At 49.0% G+C, this 18,980-nt stretch overlaps 4 protein-coding genes across 6 annotated transcripts in view; 1 reads left to right on the top strand and 3 right to left on the bottom strand.

The window, feature by feature from the left end:
• Positions 1–23: 23 nt before the first annotated feature.
• Positions 24–2,739, bottom strand: asah2 (N-acylsphingosine amidohydrolase 2; the record flags this gene model as incomplete). Its single annotated transcript, XM_034679226.1, has 5 exons — positions 2,431–2,739; positions 1,985–2,088; positions 1,406–1,549; positions 1,014–1,190; positions 24–151 (listed from the first exon to the last, which is right to left on the bottom strand). Coding segments are annotated over exons 1-5 (680 nt in total), but the record flags the coding sequence as incomplete, so codon positions are not given.
• Positions 2,740–5,618: 2,879 nt separating this feature from the next.
• LOC117809750 (leukocyte cell-derived chemotaxin-2-like) lies at positions 5,619–8,134 on the bottom strand. Its single transcript, XM_034679225.1, has 4 exons — positions 8,004–8,134; positions 6,984–7,095; positions 6,189–6,346; positions 5,619–6,022 (listed from the first exon to the last, which is right to left on the bottom strand). Exons 1-4 carry the CDS (start codon positions 8,026–8,028, stop codon positions 5,856–5,858), a joined length of 462 nt encoding a protein of 153 aa, XP_034535116.1. The 5' UTR covers positions 8,029–8,134; the 3' UTR covers positions 5,619–5,855.
• Positions 8,135–8,326: 192 nt separating this feature from the next.
• Positions 8,327–14,388, bottom strand: bbs1 (Bardet-Biedl syndrome 1). Of its 3 annotated transcripts, none has more exons than XM_034679221.1 (8): positions 14,228–14,388; positions 13,841–14,100; positions 11,290–11,700; positions 10,926–11,108; positions 10,667–10,798; positions 10,446–10,552; positions 10,207–10,327; positions 8,327–9,873 (listed from the first exon to the last, which is right to left on the bottom strand). In XM_034679221.1, exons 3-8 carry the CDS (start codon positions 11,665–11,667, stop codon positions 9,043–9,045), a joined length of 1,752 nt encoding a protein of 583 aa, XP_034535112.1. In that variant the 5' UTR covers positions 11,668–11,700; positions 13,841–14,100; positions 14,228–14,388; the 3' UTR covers positions 8,327–9,042. The 3 variants fall into 3 exon arrangements, with proteins under 3 accessions (XP_034535112.1, XP_034535114.1, XP_034535113.1); XM_034679223.1 differs by having other exon boundaries at positions 13,862–14,100; XM_034679222.1 differs by lacking the exon at positions 14,228–14,388 and having other exon boundaries at positions 13,841–14,113.
• LOC117809747 (kinesin-like protein KIF20A) overlaps positions 14,305–18,980 on the top strand; it is a 10,072-nt gene continuing 5,396 nt past the window's right edge. Inside the window, exons 1-14 of the mRNA XM_034679220.1 lie at positions 14,305–14,426; positions 15,061–15,167; positions 16,005–16,094; positions 16,346–16,465; positions 16,559–16,697; positions 16,807–16,991; positions 17,086–17,128; positions 17,254–17,399; positions 17,596–17,668; positions 17,958–18,069; positions 18,220–18,291; positions 18,386–18,532; positions 18,618–18,780; positions 18,917–18,980. The exon at positions 18,917–18,980 is cut by the window's right edge and continues 334 nt beyond it. Coding sequence (XP_034535111.1) covers positions 15,063–15,167; positions 16,005–16,094; positions 16,346–16,465; positions 16,559–16,697; positions 16,807–16,991; positions 17,086–17,128; positions 17,254–17,399; positions 17,596–17,668; positions 17,958–18,069; positions 18,220–18,291; positions 18,386–18,532; positions 18,618–18,780; positions 18,917–18,980 — 1,459 coding nt within the window. The 5' untranslated portion in view covers positions 14,305–14,426; positions 15,061–15,062. The remainder of the gene's footprint in view (positions 14,427–15,060; positions 15,168–16,004; positions 16,095–16,345; positions 16,466–16,558; positions 16,698–16,806; positions 16,992–17,085; positions 17,129–17,253; positions 17,400–17,595; positions 17,669–17,957; positions 18,070–18,219; positions 18,292–18,385; positions 18,533–18,617; positions 18,781–18,916) is intronic.

Below are 18,980 nucleotides of genomic sequence, written 5' to 3'. Positions count from 1 at the left end.
CCCCCCCCTCTCTCTCTCTGTACCTGTGTCTCTCTTCCTCAGGGTTGTTCATGTAGGAGTGAGGACTTCTGTTCAGGCTGCTGTCGTCCAGTTCTCCTGTGCTCCTGTAAATCCTGCCCGGCCTCATGTTACTGTGGGCTAGGTCTATACTCTGGAATACAAGGTATAATTTAAACAATCAGTACATCCGTTTCTGCACATTTCCTCTAGAACAATTAGTGTTGGTGCTTAAGGCTCTGTCTATATCCTGGACACAGAGCTTAACTTATTAATGCATGTTACATTGGGCTCAGTCTACACCCTGGGATGATGGCTATGTCTATAGTATGAAAAAAAGGCTTACAATATGAATGCATGACACACAGGGCTCTGGCTATTTCCTGGAATCAAGGTACACAGTTCTAAATGTATGGCATATACAGAAGCATGACTCCGTCCTAAACCCTGGAGGAAAGTTATTATTAATAAAGGTTACATTGGGCTGTGGTTATAACCTGGAAGCAAGGTCAGGGCTCCGTCTATATCATGGACATGTGATCTAAATGATTGATGCATGGCACATAAAGCCCTCTCTTTATGCTGGAAGTGTTTAGTATTCATTCATTCATGTTGCATCAGAAAACATTAAAACAAGGCTGAATGTAATGATTCATTTAAGGTAGGGCTCCGTCTATATTCTGGAAACATGGTTAAAATCATTCATGCATGGTATATGAGGCTCAGTCTATTTCCTGGGAAGGGTTTTAAAATATCATCGCATGGTACTTAAGTTCCTGTGCTCATGCTGGAGGAACGGCTCCGTCTATGTTCTGGAAACTGAGTCTGAGCCTGCTGAAAGGCACTCATGGCTTTGTGTTGTGTAGTGCGTTAGGTGCTGTATACTTCCTGGATACAAAGCTTTATTTGGATAGGCTTTGACTAAGACCTGAAAACAAAGATTAAACCCTCCAGGATGATCAGGATTGATGTTTGGGGGAACAGTCTGAGTCTATGATCGGACTCTGATGGATCACCTTGACGATGCCGTTGACGATGGGCTGGACGGACGACCTGATGTAACCTTTGCTGCTCATCATGAACAGAGTGTACTGGAAGAACCCGCCCAGCCCACAGTGAGTGTGTGTCCCACTCAGGACCACGTTATCCTGACGGTACAGGTCCCCGTACTTCAGCTGCAGGGCCTGCAGAACCTGTACACACACACACACACACACACACACACACACACACACACATACACACACACACAAACACACACACACACACACACACTATTTCTTTACATGCATGTGACTTATTCCATTACACTAGTGATGGACTTTGATATTTCTTTGTGTGTGTGTGTGTGTGTGTGTGTGTGTGTGTGTGTGTGTGTGTGTGTGTGTGTGTGTGTGTGTGTTTTCACCTCCAGCCTCAGTCTCTGTGAAATCATTCCCACGTCTGCGGTGACGAAGAGGACTCTCTTCGTCCCGTCGTCGATGATGAAGGCTCGGCTGAAGAGGCGAGTGTGTATGCCTGCAGCGTTCTGCTGAGGGTTTGCATAACCCATCTACACACACACACACACACACACACACACACACACACACACACACACACACACACACACACACACACACACACACACACACACACACAGTGTTATCATCTCATAGAGGTGTTATCTCAGTGAAGGCAGTCAAACATTTATCAACACTTGAACTCGTCGTCGTTCCTTCTTTAGCTTCCTCTGAAGGATTCAGCTCTTCACACAGAGTCTCTGTCAGATCTGGACCTCAGAGTCTGTCAGATCTGGACCTCAGAGTCTGTCAGATCTGGACCTCAGAGTCTGTCAGATCTGGACCTCAGAGTCTGTCAGATCAGGACCTCAGAGTCTCTGTTAGACCAAGACCTCAGAGTCTGTCAGATCAAGACCTCAGAGTCTGTAAGATCAAGACCTCAGAGTCTCTGTTAGACCAGGACTCAGCATGTCTCAGGTACTGACCAGAGGGATTTCAGCCGGGGGTCCGGTGCAGTCGGCTCGGCCCACTCCGATCAGGTACGGTTTGGTCTGAGGCTGCAAGGAGGGAGGAAGAGGAGGAGTAGGATCTGAGAGAGAGAGAGAGAGAGAGAGAGAGAGAGAGGGAGGAGGGAGGTGTCTATAAAGCTTTAAGATCAATAACCTTTCTTTTCTTTGTCCCTCTTTTTACCCGGACTTAAAGCGGCCCAGGTCTCTCTGAACTCTTATGGAGCTGGGGACCGGACTCTCTGAGATCCTCTGAGTCTGAAATCTGGTTTAAATCTCTCTGAAGACCTCATCAGAGTCCAGGAGGGGGGACAAGTTAGGGACTACTATCAGCAGTGTGCTGTGTCCCATGTGTGTGTGTGTGTGTGTGTGTGTGTGTGTGTGTGTGTGTGTGTGTGTGTGTGTGTGTGTGTGTGTGTTCTCACCTGTGTGTGTTTGTGTAGCCATCAGTGCGATCAGGATCACACTCACAGCCGTCATGAGGAGGAACAGGACGGTCAAAACCACTTCTCTGCAGGAGAGACCACAGCACACGGACTTCTGACCCGCCATGATGCCGGTCTGTGGAGACACAGGTGGACTCAGAGTGACCCTGCAGACCTCTGAACTAAGACCACAACACAGATTATACCAGGTAAAATCCCAGAATCTGAATCCAGTACGTCCAAATACTGATCCTTCGTGGTGGACTTCAGGGAGACCTTATGACAGGCTGCTAGTTAAGCTAACAGTCAGTGAGCTCGAGGGGTTAAAGGAACTCTTTAAAGTCCAGTCCCTGACGGAGTGAGACCTCATCATCAGACTTCACCTTTCAGAGAGCGCTCCAGCTCAAACAGAGCTCGTCCCCTCAGATTGATCAACGTGTGTGTGTGTGTGTGTGTGTGTGTGTGTGTGTGTGTGTGTGTGTGTGTGTGTATGTGTGTGTGTGTGTGTTCTGCCAGTCTCAGACCTGCAGAGTTAATAACTGTGGTCAAAGCGTCTCGACCAATCAGCATCAAGTATTCAGACACAGCTGGGTGATGACTAGCTTTAACCCTTTGAGAGTCTGAGTCCCTCTGCATTAAGGAGACTCCTCTTCAGGTCTCTCTCTGTGAAGACATGCAGTCCCCTGTGTCGACACCAGGGGGCGTCAGATCCTCTGACAATATGAAGTATTGATAAAGAATCAGTGAGTGATAAATATTATTAACCCTTTCTGTCTCCATCATAACGAAGTATTAAAGTATCGTTTAACTCTTTAACGCCCGAAGATTCTGAGTCTCACTTTAAACACCATCAAAGAAAACGTTGACCGAAGCCCCGCCTCCTTCAAGGCAAACAGCCAATCACAGTGGAGGAATTTGGGGTGACCACCGAGGTAGCCAATCAGGTCTCAAAGGGGACCTTCTGGACACGCCCCTGTTCTAAACGGGTGATACTGTTAGCAGATGTTAGCTGTTAGCATTCTGAATATTGAACGACAGGAAGTGAAGTTAGCATCTTTACTCTGAGTCCATAACATGAACTTTGAAGTCTCTGTGTGACGCTGAGACTGAGACTGACTCAGGTGATCTCAGTTGACCGGGTCAAAGCCCCGGGTACCGACAGTCAGAGGAACGTGAGGTCACGTCAGCGTCCAATCAGAGAGGATTTAGCGGCGAGTTCTCTGAGCGTCATCAGGACTCCTCAGAGGTGTTCAGGGATCAGGTGTGAGCGGATCAGGAGAGAGCTCAGGTACTCACCTTCAGTCTGAACCTGCAGAGAGAGAGTGAGACTCTGAGGAGCAGCTGAGCTCTTATCTCTCTCTCTCTCTCTCTCTCTCTCTCTCTCTCTCTCTCTCTCTCTCTCTCTCTCTCCCTCTCTCTCTCTCTCTCTCTCTCTCTCTCTCTCTATCTCTCTCTCTCTCTCTCTCACTCCAAAGTTCACTCTCTCAGATTACAGATTATATAAAGACTCAATAAATTAATCCACCGTTAGACTGCTTATCACCTCTGCTGGTCCAGAGGTTCATCTCAGCTGTCGTCCTCATTACACATGTAAGGTCTCTCTCTCTCTCTCTCCCTCTATCTCTCTCTCCCCCTCTCAGAGTCCAGATGTGTGTGTGTCAGGAGGTAGGTACAGGTGGTTTCAGGCCCCGCCCACCAGCTGAGAGGAGAAACAGGTCAAAGCTCCACTTTGGTCCTTTTGGAGGATTCTGGCGCCCCCCCCGTGGACGAGACAGTGTCTCCTGCAGCGTTATCTGTCCTTCTCTTTAAAGTCTCTGTGGAGGAGAAATACAGAGCGCTGATTCTCACAGGGGGCGGGGCCTGCAATGCTGAAGGTGTCTGATTGGTAGATTAACCTCAGTGTTTTTATTCCTCCCTCCGTCCACAATAACATCACACACATCTGTGATTCTCTTGATTTCTCTTTCTTTCATTAGCTTTTATTAAGATTTCAAAATATCCTCATCAGATATTTAATGATGGTCTAAAGACGTTTATGAGGGATGCATCCGGCTGAGAGTCTCCAGTTAACAGGGTCGCCGTTTAAACCAAAACACCGGCCGATCTCTGCGATCACGGCTTTTTGAGTTCAAAAGGATTTTAAAGCCGTGTTGAAACGTCTTTGCTACTCGCGCTTATCTCCTCTCACGTGTTGATTCAGTGAATCCATCTGTGATGAAATATAGCACCATCTAAAACAGACCAGCTGAGTCTCTTCATGCTAACAGGCTAACTGTTGTGTTGATTCATTCTTTGCTTTTTACATGTTTTTAACCTCAGGCGCAGAATTTTCACGTTTTTTTTTGTAAACATTTTTTTTGAAAAAAGTGTAAATTTTTTTTTCAATTTCTTTTTTCAAAAAAATGTTTTGATTTTTTTTTTTTTTGAATTTTTTTGTCAAAATTTTTTTTTCAAAATTTTTTTTTAAAAGTTTTTTTTTAAAAGTTTTTTCAAAAATTTTTTTTACAGTTTTTTCAAAAAAAAATTTTAAAGTTTTTTCAAAACAATTTTTTAAAGTTTTTTCAAAAATTTTTTTTAAAGTTTTTTCTATGTTTTTTCAAAAAAAAAATTTCAAAATGATTCCAAAAATAATTCACAGTCATTGTTTTTTTCATCTGTGATGAATGGCATTCCTCTTTGTGTTACTGCCCTCTACTGGTCTGGTGGTGTAGTGCATTTACTTTTTTCCCTCCATACGTCACTGACCTGATTTACACAATCTACCTGGGACTTCAGCCCACGGTCCAAACGCAGACAACAATGGGGACCAGGAACCTTTTAGTTCAGGTTGAATTAGTTCCGGGGGCTAAAAGACCCCGGGACTCTGGGTCCAGATGACCCTCATGCTTCTTCTTGATATGCTTAGAAATGAAATATTTACTTCTTTGGACACAGGGGGCGCCAAAATCAACCTTTCAGCAGCTTTAACCTCTGACCTGACTGAGCGCTGTACCTGTCTGAAACACAGCTGATGTTTGTTTACAAGGTTCAGGTGTGCTGAGCGAGCAGCAGGTCAGAGGAGTCCGTTCTCTGTGATTGGTCGAGGCTGAGACGGTTGGATGGTGGTTAAAGTTTGTTTTCGGTGGAGGACTCTAAGAGACGTTCACATGTTTGAATGTTTCCTGATAAAGAAGAGACACAAACAGACATTTCTTTAAACTTCTCACGTTTATTGGAGTAAAATAAACCGACAGGAGCTGCTCTGAAGGTCTCTGAAGGTCTCTGAAGGTCTCTGAAGGTCTCTGAAGGTCTCTGAAGGTCTCTGAAGGTCTCTGAAGGTCTCCACATCAGGAGATCCATGAGGAGGTTTTGAACTGTGCAGAGCTTCACATGTTCCTCTGATCTGGACTCTTGAAGAGGACTTGGAGGAGTCCTCAGTGAGACGCTCAGAAGTATTTGGTGGGGTCGGTCCTGTCACACATCTGGACGTGGACATGTGAGGTGATTCCCGGGTACACGCTCTGCATCGGCAGCATGACCCCGATCCTCTGACCCTTCCTCACGGTGCCCGAGGTTTGATCCGGCTGGACGTAGAACAGCTTGAAGCAGAGACCTGCAGGACCAGAAGCTTCAGTCACCTCATATTCAAACACTGAACTACTGAGACACACGAGTCCTGAGTCCTGAGTCCTGAGTCCTGAGTCCTGAGTCCTGAGCTTTCAGGATCACAGATCAGACAGAGACCTTCAGATGTTCAAACAGTGTGATTACAGACTGACCCTCTCCTCTCAGGTTGATGCCCTTGTTGATGGCCGCCTTCTCTTGTTGGGGGTCGTTGTAGACGATGAGGGATCCCTGCAGAGTCACATCAAAGGGGGCGTAGACCACCGATCCGTCGCTGCACACAATGTCCAGACCTTGGTGGGTCCTGCCATTCCTACAACACATCAGACATTATATTACATTCTATTATATTACATTATATTATATTATATTATATTATATTTATTCTATTCTATTCTATTCTATTATATTATATTATATTTATTATATTATATTATATTTATTCTATTTATTCTATTATAGATTTCACCTTGGCGTCTGTTAGCATCAGTACTGATTACTGACCCTGCAGTTTATACCCTGAGTCTAATATTCAGCAGTGGAGGAAGCTGATTGGCTGTGTGATGTTGCTGATGTGATCCACAGTATGAGTTAGTTCAGAGGGACTCTCTGCAGCATGTGTGTTACAGGCGACCTCCTGTGGTGTGTGGAGGTACTGCAGGACTACAGTTTACACAAGTCTCTTTTCTTCAGTTTTACTTACTGCTTTAAAATAAATAAATAAATAAATAAATAAATAAATAAATAAATAAACACATAAAATAAATAAATAAATACATAAATACATAAATACATAAATAAAATAAATAAATAAATAAATAAATAAATATATACATAAATACATAAATACATAAATAAAATAAATAAATAAATAAATAAATACATAAATAAATAAATAAATAAATGTATGTATCCATTTATTTAATTATTAATTTACAAACAGGTGTTACCTTCGAGCTCCGTAGTGTCCCTGTCCCTTGGGATCTGACCCCCTCCTTGTGTTGGTCGGGTTTCCACTGCAGAGCTGACCAAACTGAACACCATCACACACACACAACAGGGCTGGACACACCCATACACACACACACACACACACACACACACACACACACACACACACACACACAGAGAGAGAGAGAGAGTTAGGTCACTACATAGGACATAACAGTGACTCATTTATTTCTTAGACAGTTGTCCTGCTCTTATCAACAAGATTTAAAAATGTGGGGACTTGTAATTATGTCCCCACAGTCACACAAACACAGCAGCACACACACACGCACACACACACACACACACATCGAATTTCACTCACTTCAGATGATTTTAAAGTGACTCTCAGTTATTACTCAGACAGCTTCCTACTCTAGACAACAACAGTCTGAAACTTAACTTTCACCCTCTGGGGACCGAATTCTGAGTCCCCACATTGTGCTAAAAAAACACACACACACACACACACACACACACACACACACACACGCACGCGCACACACACACACACACACACACACACACACGCACACAGTTTATATTGTTAACACAAAGAGAAGCTGTCTGAATGTTAATTCATCTTTAAATACAATCATTACCTCACATGTTTCAGTTTGAGTCTCTGCATTGATTTTATTTAATATTTTGTATTTAAATTTTCATATAAAGGATCAGGAGAAGTTTCTTTTTGTCTCAGAAACATAAGAAGTGAATGAATGAAGCAACTAATAATAATAAATGATGATCATTTAAAATAAACTGAAATAAATAAATAACAGTGACAGTAAGATAAACAGGTTAATATTTAAATCAATAAATAAAGATAAGCATTGATTGCAGGAAGTGTTCAGTGAGGTGGATTAGGTTCTTGACTTCCTGTGGTCACATTAAGACTTCTTAAAGGTGTGAATCTCCAGGTTGATGTTGGCGCTCAGATTAAAGCCTCCCTCAGTGATAATCTGGTTTCAGTGTCTCACCCATCAGAACGACGAAGCGCCTCATCTTCAGCTCTCAGAGTTTGATCCTGATGAAGGCGATGTGAGCTTCTTCCTCTTCTTGTTTGAAGGTGAAGAGAAGCCTCAGGTTTTATAGGCGCTGCCTGTTCCTCTTTCATCAGGGTGGAAAGTCCGGAGAGCGTCTGAAAGCCGAAGTGTGTCAACCGTGTGTTTCCCTCTTTCTTATCAGGGACTTTTAATTATTTAACAATCACTGTTTACCTGCCCTCACCTTGACCTCCACATTTGAGGACAGTCTGCGCTGTGACTCATGTTTATTTATTCAGAGACTCATGAGACACAAACAAACTCCACATGTTTTATTATCATCACTGAATGTTCTAAACATCCTGCTGTAGTTTCATCCCTGAGTTTATTCATACATTATTATTTTACATCAACACATAAAGATCACACATTAAATAAAAGCAGAACTAGGAACCCTTAAAGTGTCTGACAGTCCGCCCTCTGCAGGTCTACAGACAGAATCACAGATTCAGACGTCCATGGTTTCAAGAGTTTATAAATCAGATTCTTGTTTCATGTTGATTTCATAGAAACGTGGCTGTTTCCTCATGATGCATTCAGGGTCCCTCCGTAAACCTTAAGATGTAGAGCTATGTACTTGTAATCACCAGCAGGGGGCGACTCCTCTGAGCGTATATCAGTCTGTACTAAATGTTCCTCCTCTTCCTCCTCCTCCTCCTCCTCAGGAAACACTCAGGAGTCTCAGTCTCTAGTCTCTTCTTCAACTCAGCGGGATGTTAATTTAGGAAGGAAGAGGGGGAGGAGTCAGAGAGGGGGAGGAGTCAGAGAGGGGAGGAGTCATAAAGGGGGAGGGGTCAGAGAGGGGAAGGAGTCAGGCAGAGGGGAGGGGTCAGACAGGGGACACCTTGGAGAGTCTCTGTGAGGACGGGGACTCTCCGTGGGGACTAAGACTCTCCGTGAGGACTGAGACTCTCCGTGAGGACAGAGAGTCTCTGTGAGGACAGGGACTCTCCATGAGGACTGTTCAGACCGGTCAGTTCAGAGTCAGTCCCTCGCTGATGGGCATGTTGATGTGGGCGGTCAGCAGAGGAGAGCTCCTCCCCTCGTGCAGGACGAACACCTTGATGATGTCAGAGATGCCCTTGTCGCTGGTGCACTCCACGAAGGTCTCGACGGGGTAGATGAGTCCGGGCACCAGCAGGGGGATCCTCATGTACGGGTTCTTCATCCGGTACAGACCCTCGTCGTACAGGAAGCTGATGGCCAGGTTCATGACGGGCCGGCACGCCGCCGTGTTCTGCACGTTCAGGGTCAGTTTGAAGGACGGGCCCAGGCCCTGCACCACGGCGTTCATCTTCAGGGGCTCGGTGAGGCTGGAGGACATGGGGGTCAGGCTGGACTCCAGGGCCTTGACGTAGGCCTTGGCTGCAGCCAGGCGCATGCGGCTCAGGTCCATCTGGAAGGCTCGGTGCATGGCTAACCCGTTCTCGCGCTCGCGGAGCGTCTGGTCCACGTACAGCTTGGTCTTCTTGGGCACGTTAAGGCGGACGCTCTGGGCCAGCGGGGGACCGGGGGCGCTGTCCCTGTCCTCGAAGGCTGCAGTCCTCTTCAGGATCTTCACCATCAGACCTCCTCCTTTAGTGGTCATGATGAGCGTCCCGTCCTCACGCCCGTACCGACCAAAGCAGACGCTGCTGACCACGTCTGGAACCTTGATGGTGCTCAGCAGGTTCTTGTCCCGGTACAAGTGGACCTCACAGTTCGCCAGACCCACCAGGACCGCCTGGAAACCTTTGGTGGGGAGGTCCATGGAGGCCATGGTGGTGATGGGGGCGGGGAGGTCCACCTTCCACAGCTTCTTCCCCTGAGGATGAACAATGAGACAGACAGACAGACAGGCAGACAGACAGACAGACAGACAGACAGACAGACAGACAGACAGACAGGCAGGCAGACAGACAAAAAGACAGACAGACAGGCAGACAGACAGGCAGGCAGACAGGCAGACAGACAGACAGGCAGACAGACAGGCAGACAGACAGACAGGCAGGCAGACAGGCAGACAAACAGACAGACAGACAGACAGACAGGCAGACACTTTAGTTTATATATTCCGTCAGTGTGAGCCCGTCCTGGTCTCGTTGGTCCCCCTGACCCCCTCTCGGTCTCAGGTCTCTCTGAGTCCCCCTCCCTGTACCTTCTGGGTGAAGCCCTGCAGGCTCTCGTCGGTGCAGCCGACCACCATGTTCTTCCCGACTCTGACCAGACCCACGGGGTGAGACGACAGCTCCACGCAGTACTTGGGTCTCTCCGACTCTCTGAGGAGGATCAAACATCAGCTGACTCTCAGTCTCACCTCTGAGGAACTCTCTGCTCCAGGATGATGATGATGATGATGATGATGATGATGATGATGATGATGATGATGAGGGTTACCTGCGCAGGATGTAGATGTTCCCGTCCCGACACGCCACCGTGATCCGAAACTCCACATCGAACTGACCCGTCACATCCATCATGGTCGGAGCGGCGGGCAGAGACATCTGAGACGGACACGGACAGAGACTCACAGAAAACAACTCCACAAGTCAAACCTTCCTGAGGGGGGGGGGGGGGGGGGGGGGGGGGGGGAGGGGGGGGGTGAGGGGGGGGTTTACCTTGGACAGGATGATGAAGGCCTCAGGGTCCAGGACGTAGACTTCGCTGCACTCTGTGCCGATAACCAGACAGCTGACCCCGTCTTCATCAGCCGTGCTCTTCTTCAGGGTGCTGATGCAGGTGATGACGGTCTGAGACGCATTAAAGGACAGGTGATGTCAGAGACTCCTCCCTCATGACCACGAGGGGAACTTCTCATGACTCAGCTCTTCGTCGTGGTCAGGAGGGAGGAGTCTCTGACATGACCACGGGTGTTACCTGGCGTTTGATTGGCTGCTGTTTGTGCAGCAGGACGAACTCGTCCATGTCGTCGGTGTCCAGAGAGAGGAAACGCAGCGAGCGGACGGACAGCGGCACGTCGGCCTTCTTCCTGATGCTCTCCAACATCTCCTTCAGGGTCAGGGGGTCGATCTGCCCCTCCCTCGCCTGCTGCCACACGTCCTGACCAATCAGAGCGCAGAACACGTCTCAGGTGCAGTCAGGGCTTCTTACACACGTGCACATATTTATTTTACAGTGTGGAAGAGTTGATTAGAAATCTGTGTGTGTGTTTGTGTGTGTGTGTGTGTGTGTGTGTGTGTGTGTGTGTGTGTGTGTGTGTGTGTGTGTGTGTGACACCGACCTGCTCCAGTGTGTTCACCTCCAGACTCGGCAGGGTGAACTTGAAGTACGGTCTCAGGTTTTTGTAGACGTAGATGCAGGGTCCGGACGCCACGGCGACGGCGGGGATGCGGGGCTCGTGCAGGTCCATGAAGAAGGCCACGAGTCCGGCCGGCAGGTCCAGCAGGGTGCTCTCGCTCATCAGAGCCGTGCCCCGGTACACCTTCAGCTTCATCCCCGTCGAGCCGGAGCCCAGGTCCCCCAGCACCAGCCGGCTCTCCCCGTCCCCGCTCAGGTCTGCCAGGTCCACGCAGGAGGAGAAGGTGTAGAGGCCGGCCACCGGGTCGTAGTGAGCATCCAGCCACTTCCCTCCGTCACCGCTCGAATCCACAGACGACATGACGCCAACACCTGATCCCTGTGCAGGCGAGTCCTGAATAAACACAAAGACCAGGATCAGGACTCAGACTGGACTGGATCTGACCCCTTTCTTAAAAATGGGATTTTATCCATCGCTCCATTTTCATCCACCTATCCAGGACCGGGTCCCTGGGGTAGCGGTCTAAGCAAGTCGTCCCAGACACCACATCACGTATCAAATGTTTGGTATCATGAAACTGGACTACAGATAAAATCAGGGCCGTAACCAGGATCTGACAAATACCAGGGACAGTGATCCTGGGACAATGACAGTGATCCAGGGACAGTGATCCAGGGACAGTGATCCTGGGACAGTGACAGTGATCCAGGGACAGTGATCCTGGGACAGTGATCCTGGGACAGTGATCCTGGGACAGTGATCCAGGGACAGTGATCCTGGGACAGTGACAGTGATCCAGTGACAGTGATCCAGGGACAGTGATCCTGGGACAGTGATCCAGGGACAGTGATCCTGGGACAGTGATCCTGGGACAGTGATCCTGGGAAAGTGATCCAGGGACAGTGATCCTGGGACAGTGATCCAGGGACAGTGATGCAGGGACAGTGATCCAGGGACAGTGATCCTGGGACAGTGATCCTGGGACAGTGATCCTGGGACAGTGATCCAGGGACAGTGACAGTGATCCTGGGACAGTGATCCTGGGACAGTGATCCTGGGACAGTGACAGTGATCCAGGGACAGTGATCCAGGGACAGTGATCCAGGGACAGTGATCCTGGGACAGTGATCCAGGGACAGTGATCCAGGGACAGTGATCCTGGGACAGTGATCCTGGGACAGTGATTCTGGGACAGTGATCCAGGGACAGTGATCCAGGGACAGTGATCCTGGGACAGTGATCCTGGGACAGTGATTCTGGGACAGTGATCCAGGGACAGTGACAGTGATCCAGGGACAGTGATCCAGGGACAGTGATCCTGGGACAGTGATCCAGGGACAGTGATCCTGGGACAGTGATCCTGGGACAGTGATCCTGGGAAAGTGATCCAGGGACAGTGATCCTGGGACAGTGATCCAGGGACAGTGATGCAGGGACAGTGATCCAGGGACAGTGATCCTGGGACAGTGATCCTGGGACAGTGATCCTGGGACAGTGATCCAGGGACAGTGACAGTGATCCTGGGACAGTGATCCTGGGACAGTGATCCTGGGACAGTGACAGTGATCCAGGGACAGTGATCCAGGGACAGTGATCCAGGGACAGTGATCCTGGGACAGTGATCCAGGGACAGTGATCCAGGGACAGTGATCCTGGGACAGTGAACCTGGGACAGTGATTCTGGGACAGTGATCCAGGGACAGTGATCCAGGGACAGTGATCCTGGGACAGTGATCCTGGGACAGTGATTCTGGGACAGTGATCCAGGGACAGTGACAGTGATCCAGGGACAGTGATCCAGGGACAGTGATCCTGGGACAGTGATCCAGGGACAGTGATCCTGGGACAGTGATCCAGGGACAGTGACAGTGATCCAGGGACAGTGATCCAGGGACAGTGACAGTGATCCAGGGACAGTGATCCTGGGACAGTGATCCAGGGACAGTGATCCTGGGACAGTGATCCAGGGACAGTGATCCTGGGACAGTGATCCAGGGACAGTGACAGTGATCCAGGGACAGTGATCCAGGGACAGTGATCCAGGGACAGTGATCCAGGGACAGTGATCCTGGGACAGTGATCCAGGGACAGTGACAGTGATCCAGGGACAGTGATCCAGGGACAGTGATCCTGGGACAGTGATCCAGGGACAGTGACAGTGATCCAGGGACAGTGATCCAGGGACAGTGATCCTGGGACAGTGATCCAGGGACAGTGACAGTGATCCAGGGACAGTGATCCAGGGACAGTGATCCAGGGACAGTGACAGTGATCCAGGGACAGTGATCCAGGGACAGTGATCCAGGGACAGTGATTCTGGGACAGTGATCCAGGGACAGTGACAGTGATCCAGGGACAGTGATCCAGGGACAGTGATCCTGGGACAGTGATCCTGGGACAGTGATCCTGGGACATATAACCTTTAAACCACACTGACCCTGGGTAGTTTTGATGTCATGTGATGTTTAAGATGTTTTAATTAAGTCATGTTTATTAATAACTCCTTTAATGGATGTTTATTTCAATAACTCACCGTTTACTGTCGCGCTCTCACCGTTGTCAAGGTAACCGTGTTCCTGCGTCTCCCTCTGCAGCTCCTCTTCCTCCTCTTCCTCCTCTTCCTCCCTTTAAAACACTCAGCTTCTTTTATCTGATGTTAGAAACTTCAGGAACTGTTCCACAGTCAGATCCTGTCCGGATAAAGGACTTTGATTAGCAGCTAGCTGCTCTATCTGAAGCTGTAATCCACAAATCCGATCCAAATCCTGATCCTGCTGCCAGCGCTGTCCCCTGCTGATGACGTCATCTGATATTAATTTTTTTTGTTTTTTTACAGTCAAAATAATTAATTATTTATTAAGAATGTTAAAGACAGACATCAGGTGAAAAATAAAAATAATAAACATAAAAACACTCTTACATCTTTCCGTGACTTTTTAAGCCGAGTATTATAATCTCGCGAGATTCCCTCAGAGAGCGAGATCATGATGCCCTCCTCTGATTGGTCCTCCCGCGTCAGTTTAAAAAAGAGACCGCGGAGAGGATCAGCCTAACGTTTCCTTGTTCCCTCGATGTTTCCTTCTTTAAATGTTCCTCCTGCTGAATAAAACACAGCCCGAGTGAGTGAGAGTTCCTGGCCTTCTATTGTTTCTGTGGAGATGTGATTTAATGCTTTGTTTACTCTCAGGCCGTTAAAAACAAGAGCAGCAGGGACCTAGTTTACAAGCTAGCGTGCTGTGGCTAATGCTAACAACAAAGATCTCAGTTTAACTTTTAAATTATTTTAATTTATCTTTGAGTCTCAGCAGCGGATCTCTGGGTCTGATCACATTACAGTAAACTATGTTAGTGTGAGATTTAAGGTATTTAACCTTTTTATCCAGTCTATGTATTAAACTCAGGAGGGAGTCTAAAGAAGACCAGCTCACCTTCAGAGTCCTGTGCTCGATCACCTGTGTACTAGTGTAGAGGATCAATGAGGACTTCTTTTAGACCACCTGTGTACCTGTAGAGGATCAATGAGGACTTCTTTTAGACCACCTGTGTACCTGTAGAGGATCAATGATTTAATCTGAATTCACAGAGCAGTTTAAAGCCTGCAGAGTGGTGTCAGTGTCACATGTTGACCTGAGGGGGGCGCTGTCACTGATCAGCTGTGCAACATCATAAGTCTGTGTGTGTGTGTGTGTGTGTGTGTGTGTGTGTGTGTGTGTGTGTGTGTGTGTGTGTGTGTGTGTGTGTGTGTGTTCACAGAGATGATGGAGTCATGTTTAGGAGGGAAGCCGGAGAGAGTGGGACCAGTGGAGGTGGACGACATCAGGAAAGACCTGCTGGGGGAATTTGCTGCTCTGCCAGCCCAGGTCTGTCTCTCTCTACCTGTCTCTCTACCTGTCTCTGTACCTGTCTCTGTACCTGTCTCTCTCTACCTGTCTCTCTCTACCTGTCTCTGTACCTGTCTCTCTTACCTGTCGCTCTCTACCTGTCTCTCTGTACCTGTCTCTCTACCTGTCTCTCTGTACCTGTCTCTCTACCTGTCTCTCTGTACCTGTCTCTCTACCTGTCTCTCTACCTGTCTCTCTGTACCTGTCTCTCTGTAGCTGTCTCTCTACCTGTCTCTCTGTACCTGTCTCTCTACCTGTCTCTCTGTACCTGTCTCTCTACCTGTCTCTCTACCTGTCTCTCTACCTGTCTCTCTGTACCTGTCTCTCTACCTGTCTCTCTACCTGTCTCTCTCTACCTGTCTCTCTACCTGTCTCTCTCTACCTGTCTCTCTGTACCTGTCTCTCTACCTGTCTCTCTGTACCTGTCTCTCTACCTGTCTCTCTGTACCTGTCTCTCTACCTGTCTCTCTACCTGTCTCTCTACCTGTCTCTCTGTACCTGTCTCTCTACCTGTCTCTCTACCTGTCTCTCTCTACCTGTCTCTCTCTACCTGTCTCTCTGTACCTCTCTCTCTACCTGTCTCTCTGTACCTCTCTCTCTACCTGTCTCTCTACCTGTCTCTCTGTACCTCTCTCTCTACCTGTCTCTCTCTACCTGTCTCTCTGTACCTCTCTCTCTACCTGTCTCTCTCTACCTGTCTCTCTACCTGTCTCTCTCTACCTGTCTCTCTACCTGTCTTGAGGTGCCTCTAAGCTGGTTCTGGTTCTGGCTCTGGTTCTGGTTCTGATGTAGGCTGTTTTCTCTCCGTCTCATCAGGACAGTGATCAGTCGCAGTCTGAGAACCTTCAGGTGTACCTGAGGGTTCGACCGTTCACTGCAGCAGAGAGCGACCATGAAGGTTCACAGGTAACTACTGACACACACACACACACACACACACACAAACACACACACACACACACACACACTCTGTTGGATTTAAGGACACAGATGATGTGACATCAGTGTCAGATAAAGATGCGTTCAGGCCTGGTTTGTTGTCCCTGTAGATTCTTGGTTCATATGTAATGAATGTGAAGGTCTTGGTGATGCTCGGTGTTTTAAAGTGAGGTTTGTGTGCTGTCTGTCTCTGAGCTGTTTTCATGTGACCTTTTCAGGAGTGTGTGACCATCGAGGGGCCGGACACCGTGGTCCTGAAGGCTCCCAGGATCTGTCAATCAAACAGACAGAACGAGAAGTCCTTCCCTCAAACAGCCCAGAGGTTCTCCTTCACTCAGGTGGCTGACATCACCTGTGAACACCTTCATCCACACATGACGTGTGTCTCTTCCTCAGTCTAACGCTCCCTCTCCTCTGTCCCCGTCCTTCAGGTGTTCGGTCCGGACTCCAGCCAGAGGAAGGTCTTCGAGGGTTCGGTTCGAGGTTTGGCGCGAGACGTTCTGGACGGAGGAAACTGTCTGGTGTTCACGTACGGAGTCACCAACGCCGGGAAGACCTTCACTTTCCTCGGTGAGAAACCCGAGCCGCCGGTCTGACGCCTGCGTGTCTCTCGGCTTCAACAACTTTGAGATGAAACCTTTAATTACCAAACAGCTGATCTGTCTGTCTCTGTCCTCAGGTCCGGACCATGACTCGGGTCTGCTGCCCCGCTCTCTGTCTGTGATCTTCAACAGCATCGAGGGCCGTCTGTACGGCCGGATGGACCTGAAGCCTCAGCGCTGCAGAGACTTCAGCAGACTGACTCCAGACCAGCAGGCGGCCGAGAGCAGCAGCAAGAAGAACCTGCTGAGGCTGCTCAAAGAGGTGACTCACACACACACACACACACGCACACACACACACACACACAGACTGAGGGTGTGTGAGTAACGTGTGTGTCTGATCCGTCTCTCTGCAGAGCGACAAAAGTCTGACAACTGGGAGGTCAACGTTTCTGGATGGTGAGTGATCAAACTGCTGCTTCTTTAAATCAATATGAAGGAAACATTTACCCAAAGTACTGACTGTGTGTGTGTGTGTGTGTTTGTGTGTGTGTGTGTGTGTGTGTGTGTGTGTGTGTGTTTAGGTTCGTCTCTCAGCACTGACAGCAGCGTGAACAGCGTCTCTGACTCTGACAGCTTCTGTCTTGACGTCGCCTCGAACGTTCGTTACTCAGTCTGGGTTTCATTCTGTGAGATTTACAACGACAACATCCACGACCTGCTGGAACAGGTACACACACACACACACACACACACACACACACACACACACACACAGACTGTTTCTGGTGTAAACGCTCTTCTACATTCTTCCCTCCATGTTTTTTTATTAACTGACTCATGGATCAGATGAAAGAACATGTGAATCCTAAACGGACCGCTCCAGTCTGATCCTCTGAGTAAGTGTGAGTCTCTGTGTTCTGCAGGTTCCCAGCGGACACCAGAGGAGGACGGTGCTGCGTCTGTCTCAGGACGTCAAAGGAAACTCCTTCATCAAAGGTGAGGCTTTCCTTTCCTCCATGAGTCGGGAGCGAACTGTACGAGGGTGAAGTTTAGTTCCAGATCAGAGCTCAGCAGGAGCTGTTCAGTCCCCTCACACATCAGGAGGACACAGGGAGCACTGCCCTATGAGCTCATGGCTGTTTCCTGTTTTGTATTCTCACTGGTTTTAATGTGCAGCAAGTTTCCCTCGTTACATTCAGCCTGGACGTGTGTGTGTGTGTGTGTGTGTGTGTGTGTGTGTGTGTGTGTGTGTGTGTGTGTGTGTGTGCGTGTGTGTGTTTTTCAGACCTGCGGTGGGTCCAGGTGAACAGCTCTGAGGAGGCCTACAGAGTGATGAAGATCGGGAAGAAGAATCAGAGCTTCTCCTCCACCAGACTGAACCATCTGTCCAGCAGGAGGTCAGTGTGTGTGTGTGTGTGTGTGTGTGTGTGTGTGTGTGTGTGTGTGTGTGTGCGCGTGATTCTGACTCTCAGTGTGTGTGTGTGTGTGTGTGTGTGTGACTCTGACTCTGTGTGTGTGTGTGACTCTGACTCTGTGTGTTTCTGCAGCCACAGCATCTTCTCCATCAGGATCCTCAAAGTGGACGACGTTGGCGTCCCTCGAGTCCTCGGCATCAGCGAGTAAGCTCCCTCTCTCCTCGCCGTGTTCAGGTTCAGTCGGCGCCGCTTGGCGCCGCTCGGCCTGACGTCCGTGTTAATGAATGTTTGTGTTCAGGTTGGCTCTGTGCGACCTCGCCGGCTCCGAGCGCTGCTCTCGGACTCACAACACGGGAGAGCGCCTGAAGGAGGCGGGGAACATCAACAGCTCGCTGCTGACGCTCGGGAAGTGCATCAACGCCATGAGGCTCAACCAGAACGCCAAGTATGACATCACCGTCTCAGTGTTTGCCCCATGATGTCATGTTTATAAAGACAGCAGCGTGACCTCTGACCTCTGACCTCTGCAGGTTCACGCACCACGTCCCCTTCAGGGAGTCCAAACTCACGCACTTCCTGCAGTTCTTCTTCTGTGGTGCCGGACGCGTCTCCATGGTCGTCAACATCAACCAGAACTCGGCGAGCTTCGACGAGACGCTCAACGTCCTCAAGTTCTCCGCACTCGCCCAGAAGGTCAGCACACACACACAGAGACACACACACACACACACACACACACACACGCGCACACACAGACACCCCCAGGTTAGCATCAGAGGGTCTGCAGTGAGCTTCAGCGTCTCTCTCTCCCCCCTCTCTCTCTCTGCAGGTGGTGGTGTTGAACACTCGGCCCGTTGTCGTGGACGACGCCCCCCAGAGGTCGGCCCTGGAAC

Source organism: Notolabrus celidotus, unplaced genomic scaffold (assembly GCF_009762535.1).
Source record: "Notolabrus celidotus isolate fNotCel1 unplaced genomic scaffold, fNotCel1.pri scaffold_397_arrow_ctg1, whole genome shotgun sequence".
Lineage (NCBI taxonomy): Eukaryota > Metazoa > Chordata > Actinopteri > Labriformes > Labridae > Notolabrus > Notolabrus celidotus.
This window is presented reverse-complemented; position numbering and strand designations above follow the sequence as displayed.